Raw genomic sequence first — 20,419 nt, forward strand, 5'->3', positions numbered from 1 at the left:
GGAGGGAGAGGACCCCCGGTGCACCTGTGCCTTCTCAGCACAAGCAAGGCCTGTGAGGGTGGGAGGGCGTGTATCTGTGCCCGTGCTGTGGGGACGTTATGCTTCCTCCCCAAGGCCCGGGGAAGGCCCCAGAAACACCAGGTTCCTCCTGCAAATCACCCCTGTTTTGTGACGCGGTAACAGCAGCGAGGAGGCTTCCTCCAGCGAACTAAGGATTGGGAAGCCACAGGGAAGGTTCCCGTAGTAAAGCGCTGTCCTGAGTGCCCAGAGCGTGGGCCCCGGCGCTGGCCTGAGGCCAGAAGCCCGGGTTTTGCTCGCAGACTCGCTCGCGCCCGCTACCCCGACCACCTAATTGCCAACCACCCGTCACAGGTGCTCTGAAGAGTGGGAGCAGAAGCAGCCGATCTCGCTCCGGACTCCAAGTGCTCTCCGAAATCACAGATGATCCCCGCTGGAGGAGCTGCCGGGGGTGACGACGAAATGGCCTTGTCCGTCCACCCCACTACACTCACAGGACGCCAGTGTAAGCACTCGGGGTGTGGGCAAAACCTCCGTGTCCCGAACACACGAGCAAGGAAGTGCGGGGGCGATCCCGTGGGTGACCAAGCCGCAGGGCGACCGGTGGGCGACCCAGGGCCGTGGGTGCCAGCCTGCCCGGCGGGCCACGACCCTGTGCCACGGGCCACCCCTGCTTGTGGGGGAGCCGGAGAAGGGGTGGCACCAGGGGCCAGGGCACCTCGAGCTCTCCCTGCACCTAGCGAGCCACCCAGAGCTCACGGGCCTCCTGGCCTAGCTCCTAGATTTCTTCTGGAAAGTCGGCCCCACTTCCTACCGCGGCGCCGCTGGACTTCACCACAAGACGGCGACAGCGTTCCCGAGGTGAGACGGTCCTGTGGGACCGAGGACCCGCGTGGATCGGGTCAGGAAGCCTTGCGGCTCCACCCGGGGCCCGGGGTCCGGAGTCCTGGGGCTGCAGCCCAGGCCAGAGCCGTGCTCCTCCCGCCGCCGCGCTCATAACCGCGGACCCCAGAGCGTCTCCCGAGCAGCCCACTCCCACTCACGTCCATACCACGCTCCACACGGCTTGTTAGAAACCAAGCAGCTCCCCGCAAGGCCCCCCCCAAGCTGCGGAATGGGCTTCCTCGGGCCACTCACTCCGCCTGGCCTGGTCTGTGAGGGGGGGGGGTGAGGATGGGGGTGTGAGGGGGCTCCCCGCGGCTGCACCTGACCCCGGGCACAGGCACCGCTCACCCTGGAGTCGTGGCACGTGGCACGGGACCCTGGGTACAGCCGAGCCCTCCCCCTGGAAATGCGTGGGTTTAGCCAAGACCTGGACCCACTTGGGGGAGGTGCCACCTTCCACCTCTGTCACAACCGTCACAACCGGGCCTGTGCTTGTCCGGGAAGTGGAAACTCCTGCAGCTACTGGGCCTAAGGCTCCGCAGGGCTGCGTCTGTGCCCCTGGCCCAGGTGCCCCTGCCCACAGGCCTCGCGACCAATCTCAACGGGGCTTCCGCCCGACCCACCCCAAGGAGGACCAGGGCCGGTGTCGCACAGAGCGGATGCTCAGGATCGCCCTCAGCGGAGCAGCAACTCCCGTCGCGGATTTCCCGACCGCTCCCTCCCCCATCTCCTAGACTCTTAACGACAGACACGTGGCGCCGGGCAGGGCGCGATCATCTCGGTTCCAAATGAGGAAACCGGCAGAGAAGACGGGGCCTTCCTTCCCCAGGCCCCGGGGCTCACGGAGGCAGAGCAGGGGTGCAGTCTGAGCTCCTACAACCCCCCCCCCTTACTCCAGCCGCCCCTGTGGGCCCTGTGCCACCCTGAGGACCCCGTCGGGTCACGGCCACAAGACACCCCCGTCCCAGCCTGCCTTGGTCACCCGTAAAAGTGGGCCCCGTTCAGGGGGATGTTTGAGGATGGCACAGGCCTGGGGAAAAACTCTCTGAATTCCTGGGAAACCCTGAAACCACTTTACTCCCCAGAGAGTCGGGGCCCCGAAAGTCACCGAGCTCTCTCCTGGCTCCCCGGTTGGAAGCACTCACACCCCTTCAGAAACAGGTAAACCTTTCCCGGAGTCAACGCCTGCTTCCCTGCTATTCGCCCTCCCCAGGCATAGGGGCCTCTAATTCGTGGATTTACTGCCCCCCCCCCCGTTCTGCTCACAAGAAGAACGCCCCGCCCTTAAAATTCAGGAACGCTGTACGGGGACACGGGGAGGACGCTCGCTCAGCCCTTCTGGAAGGGGAGGGGAACTTCAACAGAACTCACGTGGTTCTGGGAGCTTATTTGGTGAAAGATGCCAACTACTGAGCTTCCTCCCAAGGAGATGACTAAAGGCACCGAAAAGCAAAGTGCTGGTGGGTTTCTCATGGTCTTGGAAGGAAGAAAAGAGTCCCCGGGAAGTGAGGGCCGGGCGTCCCGCGGCGAGGCTCACTCCGGGCGCAAACCCCGGGCGCGGTGCGCTCCCCGCCGGCCCCGCCCCCACCGCGCCCCAGCTCCCCCCCTGCACCCCGAGGCCTCCGCGCCCCAGCTCCCCCCGCACCCGAGGCCTCCGCGCCCAGCTCAGCTCCCCCCCTGCACCACGAGGCCCCCGCGCCCCAGCTCCCCCCTGCACCCCGAGGCCCCCGCGCCCCAGCTCAGCTCCCCCCCTGCACCACGAGGCCCCCGCGCCCCAGCTCCCCCCTGCACCCGAGGCCTCCGCGCCCCAGCTCCCCCCGTACCCGAGGTCTCCGCACCCCAGCTCAGCTCCCCCCCCGCACCCCGAGGCCCCCGCGCCCCAGCTCAGCTCCCCCCCTGCACCCCGAGGCCCCCGCGCCCCAGCTCAGCTCCCCCCCTGCACCCCGAGGCCCCCGCGCCCCAGCTCCCCCCTGCACCCCGAGGCCCCCGCGCCCCAGCTCCCCCCTGCACCCCGAGGCCCCCCACGGCCCCGCGCACGTCGGCGGGGGCCCGGCACCGGGTCGGGGGGTCCGCCCGCGGAGGGCACTCACCGCGGCGCGGCCCCGCAGCACGGCCGCCAGCACCCGCAGCCCGCTGGGCGAGCCCGCGCGGAAGTTGAGGAAGTGCAGGGCCGCGCGCGCCGCCTGCCGCAGCAGCCCGGGCGGGGGGACCCCGGCGACCCCGGGGACCCCCGGCGACCCTGGCCCCGGCCCCGCCGCCTGCAGCCCGGGCCCCGCCAGACTCAGCGCCAGCGCCAGCAGCAGGGCGGCGGGCCGCGGGGCCCCGGGGCGGGGCGCGGGCGGCGTGGACGCGGCGGGCGGCATGGACGCGGCGCTCCACGGACCCGGCTCCCTCCCCGCCGTCTGCGCGGGCGCTCGCGGAAATAAGGCGGCGGCGGGCCCGCCCCTGCCCGCCACCCCCGGTCCCCCCCCACCGCCCCTCCCTGCCCTACCCCCTGTCCCCGGGTCCCCCCCCCCGCTGCCCTGCCCACCCCTGCCCTCCCCTCCTCCATGCCCCCGCCCCCCTCCCCTCCGCCCCCGGGTCCCCCCCCCCCCCCCCCCCCCCCCCCCCCCGCCTTCCCGCTGACCGGGGACCCGCCCCCTGAATCCTGCCCAGCACTGCACTGGGCACTTACTGCTGAAGACGACTGGAACAGGATTTGGGGATGTGGGGATGGTGTGGGGATGTGGGGAGGATGTGGGGATGGGGTGGGGATGTGGGGAGGATGTGGGGATGGGGTGGGGATGGTGTGAGGATTCCACTAGAGCAGGTGAGAAGTGCCCGCGAGGCTGCTGGGGCAGGAAGGGAGACGAAGGCCAACCCATGGACCTGCCGTGCCCTCAGCTGCCCCTCCTGGAGCAGCCCGTCCTGGTCCCCGCAGATCCCACAACTCGGGGCTGAGCCAGCGCTGAAGGGAACCCCTCCACGGGGACCCCGCCCTCCACGGGGACCCCGCCCTCCACGGGGTGGACCAGCAGGGTCCCCCAGGCTGGACAAGTGTCAGCCAGCGTCTGGCCTTCTCTAGAAGAGCGGGGTCGGGAGGAGGGGAGACCCTGCGGAGAAGGAGGCCCTTAGGGACCCACAGGGGCGATGGAACCACTGCGGGGACAGAATGTTCTGCAAAGGCCTGAGCTCTCACTATTGGTGCCTCGGTTTACCTCTCTGGCCGGAGCTGAGGGCGGAACCCAGGGGATCCCAGTCCGGTGCCGAGGCCGCGGCCTACCAGGTCCCCTTCCAGAGCAAGGCCCCACTTTCGGCCGCCAGTGAGGAACCCGTCTCTGTAGACCGGGTGTGCATGCTCTGATGAGCCCAGGCACACGCACCTGTTCCCAGGACCCACGGCGCGGGGGCGGGGCGGCCCGGAGCCCAGGCACGCGCACCTGTTCCCAGGACCCACGGCGCGGGGGCGGGGCGGCCCGGAGCCCAGGCACGCGCACCTGTTCCCAGGACCCACGGCGCGGGGCGGGGGGGCCCGGAGCCCAGGCACGCGCACCTGTTCCCAGGACCCACGGCGCGGGGGGAGGGACCCGGAGCCCAGGCACGCGCACCTGTTCCCAGGACCCACGGCGGGGGGGCGGGGGCCGGAGCCCAGGCACGCGCACCTGTTCCCAGGACCCACGGCGCGGGGGAGGGACCCGGAGCCCAGGCACGCGTACCTGTTCCCAGGACCCACGGCGCGGGGGGCGGGGCGGCCCGGAGCCCAGGCACGCGCACCTGTTCCCAGGACCCACGGCGCGGGGGGGGGGGCGGCCCAGAGCCCAGGCACGCGCACCTGTTCCCAGGACCCACGGCGCGGGGGCGGGGCGGCCCGGAGCCCAGGCACGCGCACCTGTTCCCAGGACCCACGGCGCGGGGGGGGGGGGCGGCCCAGAGCCCAGGCACGCGCACCTGTTCCCAGGACCCACGGCGCGGGGGGGGGGGCGGCCCGGAGCCCAGGCACGCGCACCTGTTCCCAGGACCCACGGCGGGGGGGCGGGGGCCGGAGCCCAGGCACGCGCACCTGTTCCCAGGACCCACGGCGCGGGGGGGGGGGGCGGCCCAGAGCCCAGGCACGCGCACCTGTTCCCAGGACCCACTGCGCGGGGGGGGGGGCGGCCCAGAGCCCAGGCACGCGCACCTGTTCCCAGGACCCACGGCGCGGGGGCGGGGCGGCCCGGAGCCCAGGCACGCGCACCTGTTCCCAGGACCCACGGCGCGGGGGCGGGGCGGCCCGGAGCCCAGGCACGCGCACCTGTTCCCAGGACCCACGGCGGGGGGGCGGGGGCCGGAGCCCAGGCACGCGCACCTGTTCCCAGGACCCACGGCGCGGGGCGGGGGGGCCCGGAGCCCAGGCACGCGCACCTGTTCGCACCCAGCCCCGCACTAGCAGGCACAGCGGTAGGAGCCCGACCCCCGGAGTAGCAGAAGCGGGTCAGGCTGCGGGCTAGGCGGGGCCTCCCCGGATCCTACAGGCCCGCGGTGGGGGCGGGCGCCCAGGGCTCGGGCCTGAGAGGTGGCAGGAAGGACGTGCGCCCCGCTGGGCAGCCTCCCGCCCGGCCTCTCCCTGTGAGCCGCGGGGTCTGGGGCGCGACGTGACCACAGCGGAGCGGCCCGGGGGCGGGGTGGGGGCTGCCCGTCCTGCGCCCTCCCAGCGCCTCCTGGGTGTCCCGGCGCCGGGCCCGGGGGCAGGAGGCCCCACAAGCAGCATACATGGCCTCAGTACCTGACATTTTATCTTAGTATTGTTATTTTTTATTCCAGGACTTCTTTTTTATTTTATTTTTTTTAATTTTTTTTTAGGATTTTTTTTGATTTTTTTGTTTTATTTATTTATGATAGGCACACAGTGAGAGAGAGAGAGAGGCAGAGACACAGGCAGAGGGAGAAGCAGGCTCCATGCACCGGGAGCCCGACGTGGGATTCGATCCCGGGTCTCCAGGATCGCGCCCTGGGCCAAAGGCAGGCGCTAAACCGCTGCACCACCCAGGGATCCCCCAGGACTTGTTTTTTAAATCTAACTTGCATTTTTAAAATTTATTTGGGGTTTAAAAAAATCCAAACCAAGAAAAGGTTCATGGTTTCATTCTTCTGCCCATTATCTGCATTAAGTGAGGCCATGAACACCTGGGGCTGGACAAACGCGGTGGGGCTGGTGTTTTTGGTCGGGAGTGAAGCGATGCAGCAGCGGGGACAGGCCCGACGGCTCTGGAGCGTCAGGGCCACTTCGGGCCCCTTGGGTCTGGCTGGGGGGCCCGGATCCTTTCCTCCTTGGGGGCCCCGCTCTGGGCTGTGGCTGCGGGGCCGGGGCGGCCGGTGTGCGCTTGGGTGGCTGGAGCTCCCATGGCGGGTGGTGGCCGGAGCAGGTCCGTGACCTCGCCCAAGTGGTAGGGCAGGCAGGTGCGGTGACCTCACGGTGCCCAGCCGTGGCGGGCGGGAGCATCTGGGGCAGCACCCACGCCGACCGCCGCAGTGATTACCAGGCAGGGCCCCACTGAGTCACAAGCCCTTTTCTGTGCCAGTGAGTCTGCGAGGGCGGCCACGACAAAGTGCCCCATGCCCACGGCTCAGAGGGCGGGAGGCAGTTCTCAGGGTCCCGAAGCTACGAGGCGGTGATGGAGGTATGGGCAGGGTCGGTATCGTCTGGGCCACCTCCTCTGTGTCTTCACGCGGCCCCCGCTCGCTCTGTCGTCTGTGTGCCCTAATCACCTCTTTTTCAAGGGACCCCAGTCCTGCTGGGCGAGGGCCCACCCTAAGGACTTCATTTTACCTCTTTCAAGGTCCCATCTCCAAGTACAGTCAGAAGCACGAGGGGCCAGGGCTTCGACATGCACTTGGGGGGCAGGATTCCAGCCGCAGGGGACACGGTGCTCTCCCCGGAGCCCATCCCTCTGGATAAGGCTATAGGACGGTGGGTGGACCGAGACTTTTCGGCAGATTTTATCCCTATACCCGGTGCCAGAACTCTAATGGGATCAAATTTTTTTTTTTAATTTTTATTTATTTATGATAGTCACACAGAGAGAGAGAGAGAGCGCCAGAGACACAGGCAGAGGGAGAAGCAGGCTCCATGCACCAGGAGCCTGACGTGGGATTCGATCCTGGGTCTCCAGGATCGTGCCCTGGGCCAAAGGCAGGCGCTAAACCACTGTGCCACCCAGGGATCCCCAAATTTCGTAAATGAATCATTTCTTACTACAACATTCAAGACAGAAAATAATAATAATAATAATAATAATAAATTAAGAAACACCCGTTCCATTACAGGCCCGTGGAGCATTTCCCTGCCTCAGCTCGACCCTAAGCTCTCGGAAGTTGTGACACAGCTCAGGGGCCTGATTTAGCTCTCGCCTGCTTCTCAGGAGCCCCTCATGAAATGTGTTAGAAACCCGCAGCCTGGAGGCTCCTGTTAGATGCACCCCAGTGCCTAGACTAAGGGTCCTCAAGGCCGCATACGCCCAGAACCCCAGGAGCAGCCCCGGGCCGGGATCACACCGTCTGCCCTGGGCCGGGCGCCCGCGTGGGGACAGCAGAGGCCCCGCGGCCCCTCCGGCGCGGGCACACAGCCAGCGGGGGGTCGGGCCACAGGCGCCCACCCGGGCAGCCCCCTGGCCCGCTCCTGTGTAAGCGGGCACCGCCGATGTCACCCAGGCCACGGGGCGGCTTCCTCTGGGCCCCGTGCTTCAGTCACTCTGCTTTTGGTTTCAGGACGGCGGGTCCTAGTAGAACATTCCTCCCGATGTTGAATAGCTGAGGGAAGGGGGGGCCCATCGCACCCTCCTTCCGTGCCAGCTGTGCCGCTCCTCCTAAAGGCTGGTGTGCGGGCCCGGGGTGCGCCGAGAGCACCTTGGCTTTGGGAGTCATGGGTCCTGCGCTGGTGCAGCACTGCAGCCGGCGTGCCCCCAAGTCCCGGTGCCCTCCTGCTGGGCCGCACCCTCGGGCCGTGTCCTTAGGCCGGTGGTCGTGTAGTTTCCCAAGGGGAAGGGAGGTGGCACGGTGATGAGTAAGTGGCCCAGAGGATGGCTGCGGGGCACCCTGCCCTGTGCGGCCCAGTTCCCATCCTCCTCCCCCTCCTTGCTAACTGAACCCCAGTGCTGCTCGGGGTGGCAGTGTGTCCACGAAATACGGTGCCAGTGCCCGTGGTGGGGGTAGCGCCGGACGTGATGCGGCCAGGGACATCGAGGGATCTCTACACATGGCTCCTGGGAATGGCTTTTATTTATTTATTTTTCAAAGATTTTATTTATTTATTTGAGAGAAACAGTGAGAGAGCGAGAGAGCGCACAAGCTGGGGGGGAGGAAGAGAGGGGGAAGCTGCCTCCCCACGGAGCAGGGAGCCTGACGCGGGATCCTGAGCCCGAGCCCGAGGCAGGCGCCCAGTCCTGCCCGGGCTTTTAAGCCTGCACGTACCGTGTCCGACAACTCCCCGCAGCCCCACGTGAACCCGGGTGGTTGGTCACCTAACCTGTACTTTACTCCTTTTCCCAAATAACGCATTTCCCAAAATGCAGAGCAACGAGGGGTCTCCTTGCACCCGATCCCCCCCCCCAGGTGCTCCACTTTGCAGCGGCACCCTCAGCGTGCGGCACCCGGACTGAAGGATAAGCGGCGCGGAGCGAAGCGGACTTGCGCACCGCGGGCCTGTAAGTGGCACGTGATCGGAGAGGCGACAGGCTCTCCGTCATCGGATTCCCCACTCCCACCGTGGACTTGGCAGCTGGCTTCTGGACCTGAGGGCACTTTACTTTTTAGTTTATTCTAGTTTGACTCTGGCTTGGGCCCAGTCCTGGTCCTGTTCAGGTGCAGTGGATTATGAGCCCGTGGCCCACCTGACTGGCGGTCTCACCCCTACGTGTGGCTTCTAAACATTTGGTGGATGCATCCCCTACGCCCTCATCCAAATCGGTGATTAATATACTTAAGAGCCTTGAGGATCTGTCAATAATTCATGGCCTTCCTGTCCAGCCACTTAGGAACAGATCTCATCGAGTTTGGGCCCTCGGGGGTAACCCTACAGGCTTGGAGCACACGCTCCTGAAAAACTGGGATCCTTCAGGGGCTGAAGCCTCCTCCAGGAGGTGCAGGGTGTCATCGGGTCAGCTCCCCTGCGAACGAGCACAGGCGGCTGAGGCGTTGACCCTGTAATTACGTGGGCGCTACACTCCCAGCAAAGGCCTCCTCCTCGGTTGACTCCCTTTGCCGCTCTCAGGTCTCTGAGTCACCTCCTGTCACCGTCAGCAATTTACCAAACTCCGGGGAGAGCGACTGATTTGCTTAGTGTCTTAGTGACGGATTTTATTCCGTCACGAAGAAGCGGGTAGGATATTCGCTTAAGAAACCATAAGCTTTTAGCATTTTTGTTTTAACGTTTTACTCCTCCTCCTGTTACTGTGATCCCCACTAGGACGGAGCTACCGGCCACAGAGAAATGCCCGATCTCAAGCGTGCAGGTGTCTGGAGCGCGCCGTCCGCATCCCGAGCAGGGGCCGGATCCGGCCCTCACCCTACAGGCCCGTCCGGGTCCCTCACGTGCTCTAGGCTCGAACACTCCCACGGGTCCCAGGCCCGTGCACCCGTGCCGGAGGGGCTACCTATCCCATAGACGTAGAACGAGACAGACTGGCACGACCTTCGGAGAGCTCCGGCCTGGAGACTCCGCAGCCCCTCCCGGGGGGCCGCTGCTGCTGTGCTGCCTTCCCACGTCTCTTGTTCCACGCGTTTCTTTAACTAGCTCAGGCCGCCGGGCCCACTGAAGCATCTCTGCTGTGCTGGGACGCGTAGCCGTTTGGGAGGACGCAGAGAGTGGCCCGGAAGTGGCCACGGGGCCGGGCGCGACAGGTGCTCAGCCTGGGGCCTCGCTGGCCTCGCTGGCGCCACCGGCGTCCCGAGGAAGGCCCGTCGCGGGGGAGGCGCCGAGGGGCAGGGCTCTGGGGAACGTGCGCGGCCCAGCCTAGCCCCACAGTGCCTCTGGGGACCCGGGACATCCTCCTCGCCCGATGGCGGCTGGCGGGGCGGCGACCGAGGTTAGGGCCCCAGGGAGCCAGGCCGCCGACGCCAGTGCCCTGGGCGTGCGCTCCCCGGCGGGCCGTCTGTGCAGGGAGCAGTCGGGGTCACACGGGCTAAGCGACGTGCCCACGGGTTGGAAACGGTCTGCGGCAGCGTCCAGGCGGGCCCCCGACGGTGTGGCGGGCCGGGGCGGCCCACGGGCCCCCGGGGCAGGGCTGCTGGCCCCTTCGGCAGCGGCGGCCTGGCGGGCGCGCGGGGCCCCAGGTGCTCGGCTGCAAGCCTTCGCCTGCCTCCTCCGAGCGGGCTCTTCACTGCTGAACCCCACGGAAGCAAGGGGGCCCCGCTGCCCTGCTGACGTCGTCAGTCTCGTGCCTACAAGACTTCGCCTCTCGATCCCTGCGTTTTTTCCCACTTTACGTGCATGACTTCTGCTGTACGTGTGGTTTACGTGGTTCTTTCACGGTTTGTGCGTTGAAATCTTATTTAGGAAACTTCTGTTCCGCTTCAGTGTCACAAAAATGATCTCGTTTCTTCTAAAGATATCAAGGTGCTGCTTCCCACACTGACTCCTCATCACACGTAGGTTCGAAAGTGTGTGGAAGTGATCTCGTCTCAATCAACGCCGTTTCCCCAGGCTCACCTAGGGCCAGGCTGTAAGGCCGCCCGGTCACAGGCCAGTTCACGTGTGCGAGGACCTGCCTCCGGACGCGCTCCTTGCTCTGCTCGGCGGCCTGGCCCTACTCTGCACTCATCATTCCACTTCCTAACGTCACAGCAAGTCACATCGTCCAAAACCGCGAGTCTCCTTCTCCTAATTTTCCCTAGGTGTAATTTTCTGCTCCTCACTATTACTCTGAGGATGAACTTGACAAGTTCCGTGAAAAAAAGTCTGCTGGGGTTTTATTGAAACTGCACTGCGATCTTTAATTTGGAGAGAACGGGCTTGTTTGAGATGTTAACCCTCAGCGTGTGGGACTGCGGTGCACAGGCCGTGTGTTCAGGTTTCCCTTCACGGCGGTCATTAGAGTCCGAGCCTTCCCAAGGCCCGGCTCTACTTTTGTTAGATTTTTTCTTTCTGTAGTTGGGTGCCTGGTAGTTTTGTTTTGTATTAATACTGAAATCTCCTTTTCCACTACATTTGTATTAGTTGATTCTGGTCTGAATACTTTTGCTTCTTGTCCGTTGATTGTGTGTTCAGCAACCTGTTAAACTGTCACACTTGTTATAATGGTCTTAAAAAATTCTTGGAGGTACTGTGTGGTGGTTGGCAAGACTCTAACAGGCCGCCAGGATTTTTGCCTTCTGTGTACATACCCCATCTAATCCTCCCACCCCCGAGTGCGGGCAGGACCTGTGAATGTGCTAGACCGGTCACTCCCTTGATTGGTTCTTTTGCATGACAAAGGTGATGGGATAGTCACTCGGGTTGTCACGTTGTATCCTACAAGACCCAGCCTTAGCCAACAGAAGGGACGGATTCTCCTGGTGGCTTTGCGTAAGCATGCTGTCACAGCGGGCACCAAGTGGCCAGGGAATGTAGCCTCCGGAAGCTGAGAGCAGCCCTCAGAGGACCCCCATCAAGGAAACAGAAAGCTCAGTCCTACATCCACAAGGACTGAATCCCGCCAACCACCAAGTGAGCTGGGACGCGAACACTGTGATCCAGCGGAGAACAGGGCCGGGGCCCCACCTGGATTTCTTCCTCCTTAGACCCTGAGCAGAGAACAGAGTTTTGGCGGACAGAACTGGGACATAACAAATGTGTGCTGCTTGAAGCTGCTAAATTTGCAGCATCAACTTATTATCTAGGAACAGAAGGCAGATACATACATAAACGCTGTGTTGTCTACAATTAATGGCGAGGTTGTTTCTCCCTTTCCATTCCTTACATATTGTATTTATTTATTTTTAAAGATTTTATTTATTTATTCATGAAAGAGAGAGGCAGAGACGCAGGCTGAAGGAGAAGCAGGCTCCATGCCGGGAGCCCAACGTGGGACTTGATCCTTGGACCCTGGGGTCACGCCCTGGGCCGACGGCAGGCGCTCAACCACTGAGCCCCCCAGAGATCCCCCCTTACACATTTTATGTGCTTCTCTGTGCTGGCTGAAGCCTTGAGTGACACAAAAGTGATAATCTTGAAAATCCTTGAATTTTTCTTGATTGTGAGGAAATGCTTCTAATGGTTCATTCATTAGTATAATGTCTGCTGTAATTTTTTTGGAGGGCATCTTTTGTGGGATCATGAGTTTCCCTCCTACTCCTACTTTGCTAAAAGTTTGTTTTCTGATCAAGAATGGGCTTCAAAGATGTTAAATGAGTTTTTCTAGATCTATTGAAATAATTATATATTTTCTTTTTAAGTTATCTATTTTTTCTTTTTTAGGCTATCTCTTACATTGACAGATTTAAGGCCATTTAGATAATTAGGTCATTGTTTCATTCTGGGAATAAGCCTTACATGTGTTTTAAGTTTTAATACATTGCTGGATTTAGTTTGGTACGGTTTCATTTAAGTTTTTGTTACCTCTCTTCTTCTTCTTCTTCTTTTTTTTAAAGATTTAATTTATTTATTCATGAGACACACACAGAGAGGCAGAGACACAGGCAGAGGGAGAAGCAGGCTCCATGAGGGAGCCCGACATGGGACTCAATCCCGGGTCTCCAGGATCACGCCCTGGGCCAAAGGCAGGCGCCAAACTGCTGAGCCATCCAGGGATTCCCCTGTTACCTCTCTTCAAATCTTTGATAAAACAACTGTGAAACCACCAAAGACTTTTTTTTTTTTTTTCGTTTTTTAAGGAGAAGTTTTAGGTTCACTGCAAAATTGAGCAGAAAGAACAGAAAGCTCCCCTGTACCTCTGCCTCTCCCTGCAAACCCCCAGCCCCTCCCAAATGCCAACCTCCCCCACCAGAGTGGAACGTTCGCTGTAAGTCATGAACCTACACGGACACATCATTATCGCCCAGAGCCTGTAGTTTACGTTAGGATTTACTCTTGGTGTCATAGGTTTCCTTATGGGTTTTGATAGATGAATGATGACATGTATGCACCATTACAGAACAATAATAAGGGTTTCATTGCTCTGAAAACCCTCTGTCACCCGCCTGTCCATCCCTTCCTATCCCTAGCCCCCCGACAATCACTGATATTGTTACTGTCTCCATAGTTTTTTGCCTTTTTCAGAATGTCCTAGAGTTGGAATTGAACAGTGTGCAGCCATTTCAGATCGACTTCTTTCATGCCTTTTCACATCTTGGATGCACCAGTTTATGTATCCATTTGCCTACCAGGTTTTGATAATTGCTTCCAAGTTTTGTTAATGACAAATAAAGCTACTATAAACACCCCTGAACATATTTTTTGTGTGGCTAGAAGTCTTCAGCTCTTTTGGGTGAATACCAAGAAGCATGACTGCTAGATCCCATGAGCATGTTTACAGTTTTGTAAGTAACCACCAAAGTAACATCCGAAGTAGCTGTACCATTTTGAAGGGTTGTTGTTTTTAGGGATTGATTTGTTTTAAATTACTGATTCAATTTGTTTTTATTATTTATTTTTTAAAAAGATTTTACTTATTTATTAGAGACAGGGAGAGATAGCACGAGTGGGGAGAGAGGCCGAGGGAGAGGGAAAAGGAGGCTCCCCGCTGGGCAGGGAGCCTGACATGCAGCTTGATCCTATAGGACCCTGAGGTTGTGACCTGAGCCCATCATGACCTGAGCTACTCAGACATCCCACCCCTCAATTTGTTTATAAATGCATACAGGTCTTTTAAGGTTTTTTATTCTCCTTGAGTCAAGTTTGGTTTTGGCAATTTTTTTTAAATATTTTTATTTATTTATTCATGAGAGACAGAGAGAGAGAGAGAGAGAGAGAGAGAGAGAGAGGCAGAGACACAGGCAGAGGGAGAAGCAGGCTCCACACAGGGAGCCCGACATGGGACTCGATCCTGGGACTCCAGGATCACACCCTGGGATGAAGGCGGCGCTAAATCGCTGAGCCACCCAGGCTGCCCGGTTTTATCTATTTTTCTAGAAAATTTTCTATTACATGTTATTATTTAATGTCATATTTTCCATAGTATTATTTCATGAAATTAAAAAAGTTCCTATGCCAGCACTTATATTTAATGTTCATATTTTATGTTGCTCTATGCCTTTTCTCATTTATTATTGACCAGTTTGGGGAGAGTCTCATCCATTTTACAAGTCTTTGTAAAGCCTCAGCTTTTGATCTTATTGAACGCATTTAGTTATCTTTGTTTTTTAGGATCATTCATCTCTGCTCTTATATTCATTAGTTCTGTCCTACTTCATCATTATTTCAATAGTTTCTTGAACTGAATGCTTATATTTTAAGGTTTTGAATTTTTGTTCTTTTCTAATATATCTAATTTTTTCCTATAAAAGTTCTGCACTAGTTGCATTCCATATGGTATGTAAGATTTCTGGGGGCATCCATTTCTAAATGTTTTGTCATTTTTTAAATGCCTTATTCTTTAACTTACAAAATATTTAGAAAGTTGTATCTTATTTTCCAGACACTTTTTTTTAAGATTTTATTTATTTATTCATGATAGACACACAGAGAGAGAGAGAGAGAGAGAGAGAGAGAGAGAGAGAGAGAGAGAGGCAGAGACACAGGCAGAAGGAGAAGCAGACTCCATGCAGGGAGCCTGAGTTGGTTTACTTTTAATATTTGTTTTGGGTTTTTGACTATATTTTCTTGGAGTTAAGAACTTTATCTGCAGGTAGAGTTTTTGGTAGTTACCAAGATTCCTTTTGTTGGTCAATTGTCAATTTTTGTAAATGTTCAATTTTTATTAAGTGTTTCCGATGTGGCAGAAAAAGACATGTCCTTAATCTTGGGTACATGGTTATCTCAAATTTTCAAGGTGCTGATTCCTTTTTGGTATGCTTCTGGGGTAGTTTATCTTTTCTTAGATCACAGGACTTTGGGTTTCCAGGAAAGCTCTCAGCATAATCTTTTTGGATCAGGATTCCCATGCTCCCAGGACAATGTACACATGAATCCCATTCCTATGAGTGGAGTAGGCATGGGAGTTTGATTTCACATGAAATAACTTTTTTTTTTTTTTAATCCATAGCTGCAGTCAGATGATAAATTCCCTGGACACCCACACTGTTTCAGAAGAAACATATATTTAATGTATAGTTTTTCGAGCATTATTTTCATGGAGGGGGTTCATAGAGGGTTCCAAAATTTATGTCACATTTATTAGAAATCTGAGAGGCGAACCTCTAAATAAACACTTGGTTGGAGGATATAGATCTGCCAATTATAAGATGTATAAGCTTAGGTTATAAATCTTATACTTAATACTAATAACAACACAAGTTTAGGTTTTCACTGTAGTGTTTAACCTAATGCCTATTTGCAATACTGCTTTTAAGATTAACAGAAAGACTTCAATTATTCATAATATTTAAAAATTATGTTTAAAAAATGCTATCCAATTGGCTGCAGTTACTAATCAGGTTACTCTGAACAAGGTTAGCTAACTTATTCTGTACTTGAGAAATTAGGAAATTTGAAAGGAAATTATTTATTTTCAATTTGTGCCACTGTTTACATAAACTGAGATCAGCTTTGATTAAGGCCAATTGGCTATGGTCAAAACTCGCCACAGTGAAGGGATAGAAGGAACATACGTCAACATCATGAAAGCCATCCACGAAAGGGCCACATACCATTCTCAACGGGAAAAACTGAGAGCTTTTCCTTTAAGGTCAGGAACAAGACAGGGATGTCCACTCTCACCACAGTTGTTCAACATAGTACTGGAAGTCCTAGCCTCAGCAATCAGACGACAAAAAGAAATAAAAATAGCATTCAAATTGGCAAAGAAGAAGTCAAACTCTCACTCTTTGCAGATGACATGATGCTTTATGTGGAAAACCCAGAAGACTCCAACCCAAAATTGCTAGAACCCATACAGGAATTTAGCAATGTGTCAGGATACAAAATCAATGCACGGAACTGGTTGCATTCTGTACACTAACAATGAGACTGAAGAAAGAGAAATCAGGAATCTATCCCATTTACAATTGCACCCCAAACTATAACATACCTAGGAATAAACCTAACCTACACTCTACCTAGATCTGTACTCTAAAAACTACAGAACACTTCTGAAATAAATTGAGGAAGACATGAAAAAACATTCCATACTCCTGGATTGGAAGAATATTGTTAAAATATCTATGCTTCCTAGAGAAATCTACACACTCAGTGCAATCTCTATCAAAATACCACCGACATTTTTCACAGAGTTGGAACAAATAGTCCTAAAATGTGTAAGGAACCAGAAAAGACCTGAATAGCTAAAGTAATGTTGAAAAAGAAAACCAAAGTTGGAGGCATCGTAATTCCAGACTTCAAGCTCTATTACAAAGCTGATCATCAGGACAGTGTGGTACTGGCACAAAAACATGCACATAGATCGATGGAACATAATAGAGAACCCAGAAATGGGCCCTCAACCCTAAAAACCCTTTGTCATCTTCAACAAAGCAGGAAAAACGATCCATTGGAAAAAAGACAGTCTCTTTAATAAATGGTGCTGGGAACATTGGGCAGCCACGTGCAGAAGAACGAAACTGGACCATTCTCTTACACCAGACACCAAGATAAACTAAAAATGGATGAAAGGCCTCAATGTGAGACAGGAATCCATCAAAATCCTAGAGGAGAACACAGGCAGCAACCTCTCTGACTTTGGCTGCAGCAACTTCTTGCTAGACACGTCTCCAAAGGCAAGTGAGACAAAAGCAAATATGAACTATTGCGACTTCATCAACATAAAAATACTTCTGCACAGCAAAGGAAACAGCCAACAAAACTCAAAGACAACCTACAGATGGGAGAAGATATTTGCAAATGACCTATCAGATAAAGGGCTAGTATCCAAGGTCTATAAAGAACTTATTAAACTCAACACCCAAAAACCAAACAATCCAGTCAAGAAATGGGCAGAAGACATTTCTCCAAAGACCTACACATGGCCAACAGACGCATGAAGAAACGCTCCGCATCCCTCGTCATCAGGGAAATACAAAGCAAAACCACAATGAGATCCCACCGCACACCTGTCAGAATGGCTAAAATGAACAAGACAGGAAACACAAGTGTTGGAGAGGATGTGGAGGAAGGGGAGCCCTCTGCACTGTTGGTGGGAATGTGAACTGGTGCAGCCACTCTGGAAAACTGTGTGGAGGTTCCTCAAAGAGGTAAAAATAGACCTGCCCTACGACCCAGCAATTGCACTGCTGGGGATCTACCCCAAAGATACAGATGCAGTGAAACGCTGGGACACCTGCACCCCGATGTTTACAGCAGCAATGTCCACAATAGCCACACTGTGGAAGGAGCCTCGGTGTCCTTGGACAGATGCTGGATAGAGAAGCTGTGGTCTGTATGTACAGTGGGATATTACTCAGTCGTCAGAAAGGACGAATACTATTACATCAGTATGGATGGAATTAGAGGGTGTTATGCTGAGTGAAATAAGTCAATCAGAGAAAGATAATTATCATATGGTTTTACTTATATATGGAACATAAGAAACAGCACAGAGGATCATCTGGGAAAGGAGGGCAAACTGAATGGGAAGTCATCAGAGAGGGAGAAACCATGAGAGACTCCTAACTCTGAGAAACACACTAAGGGTTGCTGGAGGAGGGTGGGAGGGGGGAGGGGTTAACTGGATAATGGGTAGTAAGGAGGGCACAGGATGCGATGAGCACGGGATCTTATACGCAACTGATACATTATTGAACTCTACATCTGAGACGAAGGATGTACTACATGTTGGCTAACTGAATTTAAATAAAAAAATAAGGGGCACCTGGGGGGCTCAATGGTTGTGCGCCTGCCTTCAGCCCAGGGCGTGACCCCGGGGTCCTGGGATCGAATCCCACATCGGGCTCCCTGAAAGGAGCCTGCTTCTCCCTCTGCCTGTGTCTCTGCCTCTCTCTCTCTGGGTGTCTCTTATGAATAAATAAATCTTTAAAAAATAAAAATAAAAAAAAGGAAAAAATACTTGAAAAACGCATTTGTACTGTATGTGACAAAAAGAGCAATAAAAAAGATGTTGTTAAGAGGGAAAAAAAAAGACTGCTTGGCTTCAAACCATCAGTTTGAAGAATTTCCTCCTGCTTTTTTTAAAAGTAGATTTTCATAATATGTGGAACAGAGACTGTCCAATTTTCTCTACTATGACATTACCACATCCCACTGAGCGGACTGCAATTTTATTTGATCTGCCAACCCCACAGATGGAAGGCCTTTGAAGACTTCAGTAGACTCCAATTTGGAAATATAATCACTCTGAATGAAGAAACCTCAGTAAACAAAGTGTGCTGTATTTGGAAGAAGTAAGGTTGTGCTGAGGTAAAGCCTTTTTTTGTGCTAAAACCCAGATAGTCCTTTGATTTCTTGATGAAGATAAGCAATCTTAAATGCTTAGACCATTTGACTTAATAAGATGTACATTTAACTTACTCCATCATAGTTCTGAAATCAGTTCCTTTTGGACTCTTCTAGTTTTCTCAGGTTGGGAAAGAAGATGGGTGGGAGCCCGCTACGTGTATCCCGCCTCTCGGAGCTGGCTCACCCATCTTCCGTCAGCCCATATTCTTCTAACTCGAAACAGCACCTTGTGACGTTTGTCAACCTTTAATTTATAGAATTAATTTTCAAAAAAATATTTTTATTATTTGACAGGCAAGATTGTTTATCTACACTAACGCCCCAGTTTGCATCACAATACACGTGGCAGGTGATCTGTGGAACCGCCAGTTCAGAAAGAAGTAATACTACTAATGATCACCGACGTTTTTGAGCATTTGCTTTATAACAGCTACTCTAAAAGGGCTCTTATTTGATCTTCATGCCAATTCTGTGAGGAAAGAGCAAATCTTTTATTCTGAAATTTAAGAGTTCAGCAAGATTTGAAATCTCATTTACTGTAGCTCTCCTGGCTTGCGTGGTTCACAGGATTTCTTTTGTTGTACTTTACTCTTTAGGCTGACCTTGACCTTGAAATGTAAGGTGATTTGATTGCCTTGAAAGAATAGTTCTTGAAGTCATAAAAATAATTCTTAAAATAATTCTTTCTCACTTCGATGCAGTTACAGGAGTTTTTCTTCCCGTGATCATTAGCAGCAAGTCCAGAATGGACAAGACATACTTGGACCGCCCTGTGACCACATGACAGAAGATGGAGAAGGGAAGACAAGTCCTAAACTATAAGGGAGGACTGATTCAGAGAGGAGAAGAACACATGACCAGACCTGTAGCTTCTGTTTCACCAAGTACTGTGTAATGGAGAGAACTGAGCATTGGGATTAAACGAGGCCTGAGCATCTGCTGTTTACTGATGTCGTCATCCTGGACGCACTGCATACGCTCTCCCAGCCTCAGCTGCCTTCAGGAAACAGAGCAGGAAAGAAAAAAAAGTTTCGGTGGTGAATGAAACCTCACACTCTAAGTAGGTTACAACCGTAGGATACGCTCACCTGGAGCATCACTAGGACTGTAGGTCCTGAGTAAGACCCTTCATTCTAGTGCTAATGATGCAGAGTAGTAGCAGGGGCACTTTCCCGGACGCTCACCCTCTTATGCCACCCCTCTGCCCAGGATTGGTCTCTGTGAGGATCCAGGACCCCCGGAGGGTAGCTGATTCCATGCAATGGCCTGAAAATCCTCAGGATTGATCTGGAGCAAAATGAGAACGATATCCAGGGCTCGAGGGGCTATGCTGAAAGAACACAGGGGTTGCGCTAGAGGGCTCCCGTCCCTTTGGCAGTATAAATATCATAAAGAAAATGGTGATTACAGTTCATTGGAATTGTTGAATTGGTAAAATGTTAGATATGTAGAAAAGTTAATATAAAGTGGAAAAAAGGAAGTTATAGAATAGGGACTACAATAGTGCGTCTTAGATGTTGTGTTGATAGTAATTAGTAGAACAGTAGTACGTGGGGCTGCTTCTTTTGGCTACACCTCCTGACCAATGTTGGTATCATGCAAGCTGGGGACTGTGGCGACAGAGGGCGAAGAGCACTACGGGGCTCGGCTCTGGCACCGATGCGGTGGGCTTGCTGCTTGGGTGGAAGGGTGGGCGTCGAATTTCCTGCAAGGCGGTGGTGGCGGCAGGGGTGCTCCGGAGCCTTGCACACATAGCGGTTGGTTGTGCACTCGGGGAATACCACGTTCCTCTCGCTCTGCAGTGGCTTGAAGGTAACGATGTGCTCCTGCTGCTGCCAATCTTTGTGTTGAATCTCCATCGTCTGACATATCTCTGGGGTTTGGTTTTCCTGACGGGACCCCGAGTGATACAGCCAATCTCTTCTGCCTGGAATGCTGTATACTGGGAAGTTATCGAAACAAGGAATACTGTATTTTGTATAAACTTGAGAAGGCTTAAGAACTATAGAAATAGTAAGGACAGAAGTCAGTTTGGTATTT

General features: G+C 54.8%; 1 protein-coding gene and 1 long non-coding RNA gene across 3 annotated transcripts in view; both read right to left on the minus strand.

The window, feature by feature from the left end:
* The window catches only part of RARRES1 (retinoic acid receptor responder 1), a 41,586-nt gene extending 38,284 nt beyond the window's left edge, over positions 1–3,302 (minus strand). The window contains exons 1-2 of the mRNA XM_055321736.1: positions 2,994–3,302; positions 2,275–2,379 (exon numbers count right to left, since the gene is read on the minus strand). Of these exons, the coding sequence (XP_055177711.1) occupies positions 2,275–2,379; positions 2,994–3,266 (378 nt within the window). The 5' untranslated portion in view covers positions 3,267–3,302. The remainder of the gene's footprint in view (positions 1–2,274; positions 2,380–2,993) is intronic.
* Positions 3,303–6,981: 3,679 nt separating this feature from the next.
* Positions 6,982–20,419, minus strand: part of LOC129507364 (uncharacterized) — a 38,350-nt gene continuing 24,912 nt past the window's right edge. For both annotated transcript variants that reach the window (XR_008663971.1, XR_008663970.1), the window contains exon 4: positions 6,982–11,637. This is a non-coding gene — a long non-coding RNA (uncharacterized LOC129507364). The remainder of the gene's footprint in view (positions 11,638–20,419) is intronic.

This window comes from Nyctereutes procyonoides, unplaced genomic scaffold (genome assembly GCF_905146905.1).
Source record: "Nyctereutes procyonoides isolate TBG_1078 unplaced genomic scaffold, NYPRO_anot_genome, whole genome shotgun sequence".
Taxonomy (NCBI): Eukaryota; Metazoa; Chordata; class Mammalia; order Carnivora; family Canidae; genus Nyctereutes; species Nyctereutes procyonoides.